The 12,384-nt window shown below is 44.5% G+C and overlaps 1 protein-coding gene across 9 annotated transcripts in view; it reads left to right on the top strand.

The window, feature by feature from the left end:
* The window catches only part of PROM1 (prominin 1), a 254,938-nt gene that overhangs the window by 216,919 nt on the left and 25,635 nt on the right, over positions 1-12,384 (top strand). For all 9 annotated transcript variants that reach the window (XM_081925572.1, XM_081925575.1, XM_081925579.1 and 6 more), the window contains 5 exons: positions 841-1,058; positions 1,599-1,673; positions 3,686-3,749; positions 10,182-10,341; positions 11,495-11,647. In XM_081925572.1, the coding sequence (XP_081781698.1) occupies positions 841-1,058; positions 1,599-1,673; positions 3,686-3,749; positions 10,182-10,341; positions 11,495-11,647 (670 nt within the window). The remainder of the gene's footprint in view (positions 1-840; positions 1,059-1,598; positions 1,674-3,685; positions 3,750-10,181; positions 10,342-11,494; positions 11,648-12,384) is intronic.

Genomic DNA, 12,384 nt, shown 5'->3' on the forward strand with positions numbered 1-12,384 from the left:
CGGAAGTGTCTTCGGACAGCGCTGGCCCCTGGCCTCTTAAGTGAGATGGGCGCACAACCCCAGAGTCTGTCAAGACTGGCCCGTACGGGCAGGGGTACCTTTACCTTTACCTTTAGACATTGTAGCTTGTTTGGCATCTAGAGGTTCCTGAACTTGTTCCACTGCCCTTGAAAAGAGCTTGCTAGGCCTCACTTAGCAATCAACCAAGAAGCAGAAAACTGCAGGGGAAGTTTACTTGCCAGCAGACAAATTCAGGAGCATGTCTTGAGGCTCCAGTCCACTATCCCTTACTTGCTTTGTCCCCTAGAAACTGGTGCTAACTGGGGCTCTAGTGATAGAGGACTTTGGTAACAAATGTGGCTTGCAAATTTCAAGCTCTCCTTCCAGAACTGTGTTGTCCTCTTAATTGTAGTATTGGTACAGTACATTGATCTGGCAGTAGTCCTTTCTATGTAGCTAGATGATGCACAGAGCTGGTGTCTAAGCCGTAGGGTAGGGTTGCCATATCCTGGAGAGCAAAAAAGAGCACAGCCTGAGTCAGGGAAAGAGATGTGCAGGCGCGCGAAGCCGCCGCATCTGCGTGCCTCTTTCCCCAGCTCGGGCTGGCAGCTGCTGTAGCATACAGAGCAGCTGCAGCCCAAGCTGCCCGAGCCTGAGCCAACCCCCCCAAATTTAAAAAAAACCCTGTACATTTCCTTTAAAATGTAAAAATCTACCTGGATGGAATGTTGCCCCCCCCAAAAAAGAGGACATGTCCAGGTTTTCCCGGACGTATGGCCACCCTACCATATGGCTAAAGTTCTTGGGTGTTTTGTTTTGTTTTGAACTCAATCATCCCAGCTATTCGCGAAACAAAGGAGGCTCTGGAGAACGTGAGCGTGTCTGTGGAGGTCTTGCAGGAGGGCACTGAGAGGCTGCATGCCAACCTGACAGATGTTAAAGAGCACCTGATCAACACACTCGGGGATTCAGCTTGCACAGCTGCGCAGGCAGCATCTACCTGCAACGTCATCAGGAATTCCTTAGATCAGCTGAACATCAATGCCAACTTCAGCAAGGTGAGGGAGATGTTCCATCAGCATTCCAGCAGTTCTTCTCAGTGGCCTAATTCTCAATCAGAAGCCAGCCTTTTTTCTAGCCATTGAATGAATGAATGAATTTGCACGTCGCCCTTCGTCTGAAGTTCTCAGCATCAAATAATACAAAATAAAAACACAGAACGCTTAGTAAAAAAAATTGGAGCAACAGCAAAACAACCCCACTTCCCACAAACACATTTAAAAGGTCAATCATTCAAAGGCCAGGCTATGGAGAAACATTTTCACCTGGTGCCTAAAGATGTATAATGGAGGCATCGGGCAAGAGAGAGACTTCCACAAATGCTTTCCCCAGTGCTTTTCAGGGGCTGGATATTGTAGGGGAAGTTTGGTTGCTGTTGTTTGCCATTATTTAACCATTTTTTGCGGGAGAGGGAAGCCCACTGGGGATTACAGTGAAGCTGAACAAATGATGCAAAGAACAAAGGAAGACTTGACTTTAAAAAAAATAAATGATGAACAGACCAAAACTAACTTTAACATCTCTTTTCTTCCTTGCAGTTGCCGGGAGTGAATGCTCAACTTGCCAAAGTCAATGAAGTCCTTAAAACAGACCTCTCTAGTCTGGTTCAAAAGGTATGTTACTAGAAGGTATAAATCCATTTACTCTAATTACAGGGTAACACCTGGTGCTCAAGAAGCTGTCGAATTTTGCACCTTAAGAAAATGTGTCAGCAAATAGATGCTCGAGTATCTTTGTGTACCAAGGAACATAAGACAAGGGGAGGTGCACAGCCTTTGTGCCAATGTTACACTTTCCTAAAGTAAAATTGGAGGCAATTTCTATCCCACCTGTTGATTCAGAAGGACTCCCATGGCAGCTTACATAAAATAATAAAATAAAACTACATTGGGGCTGTTTTACCTGCTCTGGTACATGCAGTGAGGGGGGAAAGTATTTGATCCCCTGCTTAATTTGCCCATTTGCCCTCTGACGAAGAAATGACCAGTCCATAATTTTAATGGTAGGTTTATTGTAGCTGTGAGAGACTGTGAGGTCTCCTTGCTCAAGACAGCAAATGTACAGGCTCGTCTGCAGTTTGCCAATGCACATCTGAATGACCCAGAGGAGAACGGGGTGAAAGTGTTGTGGTCAGATGAGACCAAAATTGAGCTCTTTGGCATCAACTCAACTCGCCGTGTTTGGGGGAGAAGGAATGCTGCCTATGACCCCAAGAACACCATCCCCACCATCAAACATGGAGGGGGACATATTATGCTTTGGGGGTGTTTTTCTGCTAAGGGGACAGGACACCTTCACCACATCGAAGGGACGATGGATGGGACCATGTATCGTCAAATCTTGGGTGAGCACCTCCTTCCCTCAGCCAGGGCATTGAAAATGGGTCGAAGATGGGTATTCCAGCATGACAATGACCTAAAACACACGGCCAAGGCAACAAAGGAGTGGCTCAGGAAGAAGCACATTAAGATCCTGGAGTGGCCTAGCCAGTCTCCAGACCTTAGTCCCATCAAAAATCTGTGGAGGCAGCTGAAGGTTCAAGTAGCTACACATCAGCCTCGAAATCTTACTGACTTAGAGAGGATCTGCAAAGAGGAGTGGGACAAAATACCTCCTGAGATGTGTGCAAACCTGGTGGCCATCTACAAGAAACGTCTGACCTCTGTAATTGCCAACAAGGGTTTTGCCACCAAGTACTAAGTCATCTTTTGCAAGGGGATCAAATACTTATTTCACTCATTATAATGCACATCAATCTCTGACTTTTGTCTTCTGGGTTTCTGGGGGTTTTCCTGCTGTTATTCTGTCTCTCACAGCTACAATAAACCTACCATTAAAATTATGGACTGGTCATTTCTTTGTCAGAGGGCAAACGGGCAAATTTAGCAGGGGATCAATTCCCGCCCCCCTCACTGTAGCATCAGACCTGGAGCCAGATGCATTTAAATCTCCCACCCGCAGACAAGGGATGTGAACGGCAGGGCAGACACAATTGTGGGTGCCTTTCTGTTGATGTTTAGAGTGTCAGTACAATTGCTAGGCCTCTAAGTTATCTCTGAAATCCCCCCATGGGTTGCAACAAGGCATGCCAGCTTGACATACATTTCCATAATCCACATAAGCAAAAATATGCACAGGCAGTTCAGGGCAATGAAGCTCATAGATTCTTCAAAGAAGCATTATCCCTACACACCTCCAAGAATGTGTAAGCCAAGTATTCTATAATGATGTCTACTCATGTGATACCACCCACCCCACTGTGAAGACATGCTGGGAGAGCAAGCATGCACATGTCATTTGTGTGATTAGGCATCTGTGTGAGAACTGAGGTCTCCACATTGTTTGAAGTGTCTGATAGGAGAGAGAGGTGTTCTCTCTAGCACCATGGAAAGGCTGTCACTGGTAGCATGAACCAGACGTATAGTGAGTGTGCATCAGCACTATGGAAGCTGGTGGTAAAGTCTGATAGAATAAGCCCAGCTTCCAGGTTAGCCCAGCTTCCTTTGCAAAAAGCTAACTTTAAAATGTGGTGAACTTTTTGGATGTGGCCCTTTTAAAGGTAGAAATAAGCATACTGATATTTTGTTGTCAAGACACTGTTGGACATCTCAGTTTTTTATTCCAGGGTTATGCAGCGTTTAATGATACACCTGATTTGGTGCTCAATCAGACAAGGAACATTTTATCAGGTAAGGAGGATGAGATAATTAGTTCTCCAACTGGGTTGGTTAAAATTATTGGTGTGAGCTATCATTTTAGTATCATCTATTTTTTAGTTAGGGAAGTTCTTATCTAAAGCAGAACTATTAAAGAAAAGCCATTAAGATATAGGTTGCTCCTTGGGCAATGCTTAATCATAATATTGACTACTTTTTATTGAAGAAGAGTATTTCCTTGATTGCGGTGGGTTGAGGGAGATCTTCACTGCATCAAGGCTATGGCATTCCAGGGAAAGAAGAAGGAAGAGATGGATGGGTGGTTGGTGGAGGAGTCAGTAATCCATCCATGACTTCTTAGTAGGTGACCCAGGAGCAGTGGAATGCCATGACCCGAAACACTCTCCCAGCTAGGAGAAGAAATCGTAGTCTAATCTACTCACAAGTGAGGCTCTGTTGATAAGATGAAGGGAAGGGGCACCAAAATGTCTCTTAAGAGTGCTGACTGTGTCCATACAATGTAGGGAGAAGCCAAGGAGCTCTTTGGGTGAAGGCAATTGTGGAGGATGCTAAGCACCAGAAGGAACATGAATAATGTGGGAGGGGAGAGAGGGAAGGTTGGAAGAAGAGTATAAGGATCTTACTGTGGTGTGGCAGTAGTGAGGTACACTCCCCCCCCCATCTTTGTACACTGACATAAGACCAAAAAACCACAATGGCTTAGCACTGGTATTCAGTCTTAGTGCAAGGTAAGGGTAAAGGGTAAAGGACTATTAGGTCCAGTCATGACCGACTCTGGGGTTGCAGCACTCATCTTGCCTTAGTACAGCTTCCGGGTCATGTGGCCAGCATGACTAAGCCGCTTCTGGTGAACCAGAGCAGCGCACGGAAGCGCCGCTTACCTTCCTGCCAGAATGGTACCTATTTATCTACTTGCACTTTGACGTGCTTTTGAACTGCTAGGTTGGCAGCAGCAGGGACCGAGCAACGGGAGCTCACCCTGTCGTGGGGATTTGAACCGCCGACCTTCTGATCGGCAAGTCCTAGGCTCTGTGGTTTAACCCACAGCGCCACCCACGTCCCTTCAGTCTTTGTGTAGGATCCCTTAAATCATGGGTGGCAATTTTCTCAATTTTCAGTGGCCATTCTGGTCTCTAGATAGTGGTTCAGAGGCCAGAGGTCAACCTTCATAATAAAAAAAAGCATAAGCTAGCCAAGAATGTAGATGGGAGGAGAAATTGGACATTCTTAACATGGAGGTGCTCAAATTGTTGGGAGTGGAATATGGGCAGACGTAGCCCATCTCGAGGAGGTTCCTTGCCTCTATTCTTCTTGCACCCCATGCTGTCTAGCGGCTGCTCCTCTCCTCCAAGGAAGAACCCCAGCCCTCACTTTGGAGAAGATGGGAAGGCTGCAACCCCAGGAGGAAAATGGCACTCTGTGCAAAATGGGTAGCCTGCTGGGGAGATGCCAATCTTTGTTGGAGCCTCTCTGGCACCTGCTATTCTGTTTCCCTTCCCCAAGGCATAGGGACTTCTTTATTGCTTTGTTCTGGAGAAGAGGGGACGTGGGTGGCACTGTGGGTTAAACCACAGAGCTTGGGACTTGCCGATCAGAAGGTTGGAGGTTCGAATCCCCGTGATGGGGTGAGCTCCCATTGCTCAGTCCCTGCTCCTGCCAACCTAGCAGTGTGAAAGCACGTCAGAGTGCAAGTAGATAAATAGGTACCGCTCCGGCGGGAAGGTAAACGGCATTTCCGTGCACTGCTCTGGTTCGCTAGAAGCGGCTTAGTCATGCTGGCCACATGACCCGGAAGCTGTACGCCGGCTCCCTCAGCCAATAAAGCGAGATGAGCGCTGCAACCCCAGAGTCGTTCACGACTGGACCTAACGGCCAGGGGTCCCTTTACCTTTACCTGGAGAGGAGAGACTGCCTCACCCGCAAAAGAGGGCTGGCATTAGCACTCTCTGAGAGCTGTTGGCAAGTGTTTTTTATGACACAAATGCAAGACTGTTTGTCCATTTCTAACAAGAGGGGGCTCATAGCTTAGGAACATGGGTGCCATAGGCATAACACTGTTTACGAGTAGGCACATTTAGAAATGATATACACTTCACAAATAAAACCTGAAGAAATGTAGCCTATCTCTTAATAATTGCAGGTTTCTTCCTTTTCAGTTAAGCTCTGCACTAACCCATAAATGTTCCAGAACTAAGCCCCCAAGCACTATTAAAATAGCTAACATGCTAGCGTTTTCCAGATGGGCATGGGTTGGTGTATCCAGAGTGAGAAAATATTTATTAACCTCTCTCAATTTTTATTCTTGCATTGTGGACCTGTTCTACCAATATAACCAGCCGTACCTTGTAAGTTTGCAAAAAGCCATTCACAGTATGTATATATGCATATGGCATACTGTGCAACTCATCAAGAAATGCCAAGCTTTTCCCCCCAAAATGTCATGTTCCTCCTTAATTTTTCAACCTGGGGGACTTTCAAAGCAAGATCATTATTTCTCAGTTACTATTAATATGCATTAAGCTTTAATAATCTTCATGCTCCTGTACCTGAGAAGGGGAGTAAAAGCAAAGGGCAGAATTATAACAAAACTAAGCTTGTGAAGCACCATTGTTTTCATTCTTCCCATTGAAATTATTGGGACGCGAAACTGTTCAGCACTGGGTGAAGATAGACATGACATGTATAGAGTGGTGGAAACAACAGTAGAAGTAGAAAGACCTACACTTGCTCCCAGTACGTTTCCAGCACAATTCAAAGTGTTGGTCCATTATCTGGAAGCAGTAGGGGCAGCAAATGAATGTCCATTTAGAAGGACAAATCCTCCTCCCAGCTCCCAGTACGTTTCCGAGCACAATTCAAAGTGTTGGTGCTGACCTTTAAAGCCCTAAACGGCCTTGGTCCTGTATACCTGAAGAAGTGTCTCCACCCCCATCGTTCAGGCCAGACACTGAGGTCCATCTCCGAGGGCCTTCTGGCGGTTCCCTCATTGTGAGAAGTGAGGTTTCAGGGAGCCAGGCAGAGGGCCTTCTTAGTAGTGGCGGCCGCCCTGTGGAACACCCTCCTGTCAGATGTCAAGGAAATAAACAACTATCTGACATTTAGAAGACATCTGGAGGCAGCCCTGTTTAGGGAAGTTTTTCATGTCTGATGTTTTAATGTATTTTTAATCCTTTGTTGGAAGCCGCCCAGAGTGGCTGGGGAAACTCAGCCAGATGGGCGGGGTATAAATAATAAATAATAATTTTTATAATTATTAGAGAAGTTGACTCCTTGCGAACCCAGACGTACACCCCCTCCCCCAGGAGCCAGGCCTTGCGTTGAAAGGAAAAGACACAGCAACATATATCTGGGATTAAAATGGCCACAACTTTATTGAATTCAGGTGTAGGAACGCCCTGCAAGGGGCATTGGGCAGGTATCCCTCTCAGCCTTCTGCTGGGCGCCCTCTCAGCCTTCTGCTGGCATGACAGGGTCAGTTAGCAGTTTATGGGACCAACGCAAAGCGCGGGTTTATGTGGCTGGTCCCTCCCAAATCACTGAAGGTAGCTCTGTGGCCCCTCTGCCGTGCACTTGTGGACAGAGACTACCCTCGTGACCCCTCTAACGGGGTACCCTGTTATTGCCGCCACAGGAAGCGGGTGAGTCACCATTTCACCCCTTCTTCAGATGTTTGACTAAAGGATTCCGCCCAAGGTCTAAACCGCCAAAGTTCTGACAATTGCTATGGGGAAGGCAAAACCTGCAGAACAGGGGAAATTCCTCCCCGGCTCTGAAAACAGCAACCATCGTACGACCAGAGCAACGCCTGCGTGCCTGGAAAGCAAAGGTTAGCCTGCAAGAAAACAAGATTAGAGGGTGGGCTGGGTGGGTGACGCTCTGGTGATGACTGTGTAGCTGAGAGCAGCGCCAGCCCCTTTTTGTACTCCTGGAGCAGAGTGAATCTGCTCCGATTGGCCCGTCCCTCCAAGGCGGCCATGGATTGGCCAGAAATTTCAAAACTGGGTTTGGCGGGAACCTAGCAGGCACTGTGGTGGCCCAGAGACAAATATGGCGTGGCTTTGAGAGGAGGGGGAACCGCCACGCCGGGTCACAACTGCCACGACCCCTTTACCGGGTAAGCGGCCGTTTCTGATTAACATACATTGTGTGCCATTTTCCATGTGGTTGATTTTTAAAAGGGGGGAGCCAGTTGTACAGTCATACCTCAGGTTACAGGCACTTCATGTTGCGTGTTTTCGGGTTGCCTTGCGCACTGCGCCGAACCCGGAAGTACCGGAACAGGTTACTTCTGGGTTTCGGCGCTCGCACATGCACAAAAGCACTAAATTGTGCTTTGCGCATGGGCAGAATCACGACCCATGCATGCGCAGACATGGTGCTGCAGGTTGTGAATGCTGCGGGTTGCGATTGTGCCTTCCGCATGGATCACATTCACAACCTGAGCATCCACTGTAGTTGATAATGATATAACTCAGTCCCTGAAGCAGTTTCCCAGTTATTCACGTTGTTTTTTAATAAAGGTGATAAATTGAATGCATGTGCGTGCACACACACACACACACACACACACACACACACGTGTTATATAAAAATACTGGAAGATGGATGGATTTTGATTCACTGGTGTTCATCTTCTACATTTCCCCTTAAATATGTCTGTCTGTCTTCACACTTGGTCTGACCTGTGTCCCACACTTACAGCGGATTCATTGCAGATGAATAAAATAAGTGAGAGCAGTTCCAAGTACTTTACTTCTCAAATAGAATGATTATGGCATGTTATCTCAGTGAAAAGAGATATACCTCGATTTGGGGGGCATGTGAACTCCTAAGATTTCATGTAGAGACACTAAATTTTTGAAATGGGGTTCATTTTGGCATATGTTGACACAATGGTTGGATTTTAAAATTCAAAATTACTTTTAATGCATATTGAAAGTCACGGTTGCCCATTCTTTCCATCATAGGAACTTTAAACAGTGTGCTTATACTCCTTTTGCATGATATTGTTTTTCCAACAAAGTGGCATTAGATAGCTTTAAAAATATCTGCTGCTACTGTGTAGGCATTAGGGATGAAATTTATCATGTTTGTTGCACAGACTGATTGAAATTATTAGTAATTTAAAAGCAGCCAATGTTCATTATTTCTGTTTTCTGAGGTGGGGCTAAACGCAGGGCTCACTCTATGGGTCCAGATTACTTGTTACTTCCAGACACAACTCTCAGCCCACAGTGAATCTCCCTGTCTTGCGGTCCCACCCAATGCTGGGTTGAGAAAGTGGTAAACTGGGCTTTGCAGTGTTTGCATACGTTAACTGTTTTTATTACTATTATTGGATATCAGAGATTGTGTGCAAATAAACATGGTACAACCCAGTTCATGTATTACATTCTAGATTGGGTGAGGATTGCATGCATATCCAAAATGTGGACCAGATAGAGATTTCTCTCTAGAAAGTAAGAGGCTTATGGTAAATTGGGATTTGTTATGTACTGAAGTTCTCACCCTGGGCCAGCAGGGGGATACTGTAGATAGTTCAGATCCACATATGCAAATAAGGGATCGAAAGTGACGTTCAGTGATTTCGCTCAGTGTTTCAGCTCAGTGATTCAGCTCCGCTCAGAGGGTGGTTGCATCTGACTCTGCTCTGTTGTCCATCCATCCCATCCTCGTCGCCAGTGTTAAGTTGTGGGTGAACATATCAGACAACACAGCGATTCTTCAAACAGCTGTTGTTTATTCACAGGCCCGAACAGAACTGAACTGAAGGGTTCAGCCAGCCTGCTTATACAGAGCTCCACTAGAACGCAACAGTAACCAGTTTCTGTAACTATCCAATCACTGAACGTCACTTTCAATCCCTTATTTGCATATGTGGACCTGAACTATCTACAGTATCCCCCTGCTGGCCCAGGGTGAGAACTTCAGTACATAACACCTTTCAAGTTTTTAACCTGGTGATTATAATACAGAAACTGCCTAGAGAAGACACTCTATTCTTTGGTCTGGTCTCACTGAAGTGAGAAATCTGTGTCTGGGCTGTACAACCTCAGGAGATTCACACACACACACACACACACACACACACACACACACAGCAATCTGAAGTGGAATACCCCAGACACAGGTTTACCTGTAGACCACAATTTCAGTACACATAAGCCAAAAACTGTGGCTTGCATCAACATGCGCTACATTTAGCACTACATTTGTATGTATGTTTTGTGTGTGTATGAGAGAGAGAGAGAGAGAGAGTGTGCACATTAAAATGCCATTTTACATTGAAATTGTATTTGTGGCTTGCTTTTTTCAGTTTCATGCCTTATTCTGCTGCCTAGAGCTGCAACCCAACAAGCTTTTTTTTTTTTTTTAGTATGTGACAAATAGTTTTATCTTGTGTAGCCTTATAATAATCATCATAAACACATTCATTTATTTCAGATATTAAAAATGTACTGGAAGCTGTTGGTTCAAATATCACAAGCTTTACTAAAATGCTTCCCATCCACAAGATAATAGCAGACTTCACCCTATATCTTACTCAGGGTGAGACATATGCTCAAGAATATTTTCCAGTGGTGGAGCAGTATGATTTCTACAGGTACGTAATACTATCTGGATATTGATGCGCAAAGGGCCACACTGCAGTGAGTGTGCCGCCTCACATCCACATCATACATTAAAACACTTGCACCACTTAGCAGGCATGACTTCTCTCAAAGTATCCTGGGAGCTGTAGTTTGTTAAAGGTGCTGAGAACTGTATCTGTGTGCAGCGTCTCCTAGCAACTCTCAGCACCCTTAACAAACTTTTCTTCCCAATATTCTTTGGGGGAAGCTGTGAGTCTTGTAAGTGGTAAAAATGCATAGTGCGAGCACTGGGGATTAACACCAGTAAAACTGATACTAAACAGGTGACTGATGACTCAGCTGTACCGCTGCAGATAAAATGTTTTAAGTGTGCTGTAAAGTGCAGTGTACAAATGTGACACCTGGTGGCGATGGTGAGCTATGACAAATTCAATATATTTTTCAAAACGTTTTTTTTTAAAAAAGCATTTTCACAGCAGTTTTTTATATATGTGTAGATTCCACCTTATACACAGTGAGGTGAAAGTGTCTAGTAGGGTTGTGGATTGGCTCTGTATATATCCCAAATCACAAAGCAAATCTGGGTGTCTTAGGGAAGATTTTGTGTTCCCAAATTGGATTGTGCAATGAACAAGATATATTGAAACAGTTCAGGTAGTCCCCAACCCTCTGAATAGCTTTCTTTCCTTGGTTTATCCAAAATTTTGGAGCACACAACCTCCCTCCACCCCCAATTTTCCCCTTTTCTTTTCTGACAAACGAAACCTAGGTGATTGTGTAAATGCACATATCTCAATGAGGGTGTGGAAATCTTATTTTGGTGGATTTTTCCAGTGCATTCCAATCATAGTGTTTAAGAAGTAGGGGGTGCTGAAATAAATAAACAAAGCAGATTCTGTCACCTTGTATATCTTTTTCTTCTTTCCATCTCATTTTAGGGTGCAGGACTCCAATATAGGCTTTCTAAAGCTGGTTTGAGGCTACTATAAATTCAAGGATGTACCAGTGACATGTTTTTTTTAATGTTTAAATGTTTGCATGCCTTTATTCTCCCAACACACAACTGCTTTCTAGCTTGTAGGTTTTCTTGTCCTGAATCTGTGTTTAAATTGCCCACTGCCATGCATGTTAATGTGACAATTGTATTTTTATTGATTTGTCTAGGTGGCTGGGTTGCTTAATTCTCTGCTGCATGGTGATATTGATCCTTGTGTTTTATTACCTGGGGTTGTTATGTGGTACCTGTGGTTATGACAAAGATGCCACTCCAACAACGAGAGGCTGTATCTCAAACACTGGAGGAAACTTCCTGATGGCGTGAGTCCTTCCTGTTTGTTTCAGAATATTCCCCAGCCTTACACTGTCTATAACATTAGTGTCTCACATCAAATATAACAGATCTGTAGCAAAGATTCTATGAACGGAAAACAGAGACAGCATAAGTACTTTTGTAATAGCGAGAAAAATCTTTAATGAAAACATAAAAAACAAAGAATGTCACCAGATTAAGAGGGCTGCATTGACAGAATAAGTTTGGAGAAAGAAAGAAAAAGAAAGAAAGAAAGAAAACAAAATAAATCCTTTTTGTTGCATCAATGGATGTTCTCAATATGGCGTGTGAGCTTTTGAATTCCTTCCTGAGGCAGGATATTAAATTATTTTAAAAATTAAAGGTCTTTTAAGCAAACACTGTGGATCCTTTAGAGAGCTGACTGAATTCCTAAAAAGATAGTGAGAGAGCCCTCTGCAATCTAATGACATTAAAATGTGAGCCTTTCTAAAATATCTGATCTTTATACAGAGCAATGGAAGATACGTTGGAGAAAGTTAGTGTGGGTTCATGTGTCACAAATGATATTGTTTAGATGTGCATGCTATTTATACAGACCTAAACGTGTCACATGTAAATGTGACCAATATTTGCTTGCAGGCGCTTGTACCATACAGGTATGCTTGTCTGAGAACTCCAGGTGACTGCTCCATGTACACTTGGTGAGAAAACCAAGTTTGCTGTCATGTGATTTATGAAGGGGCCCTTAATTAGATGTGAAGAA

This window comes from Podarcis melisellensis (assembly GCF_964234715.1).
Source record: "Podarcis melisellensis genome assembly, chromosome: 9".
Taxonomy (NCBI): Eukaryota; Metazoa; Chordata; class Lepidosauria; order Squamata; family Lacertidae; genus Podarcis; species Podarcis melisellensis.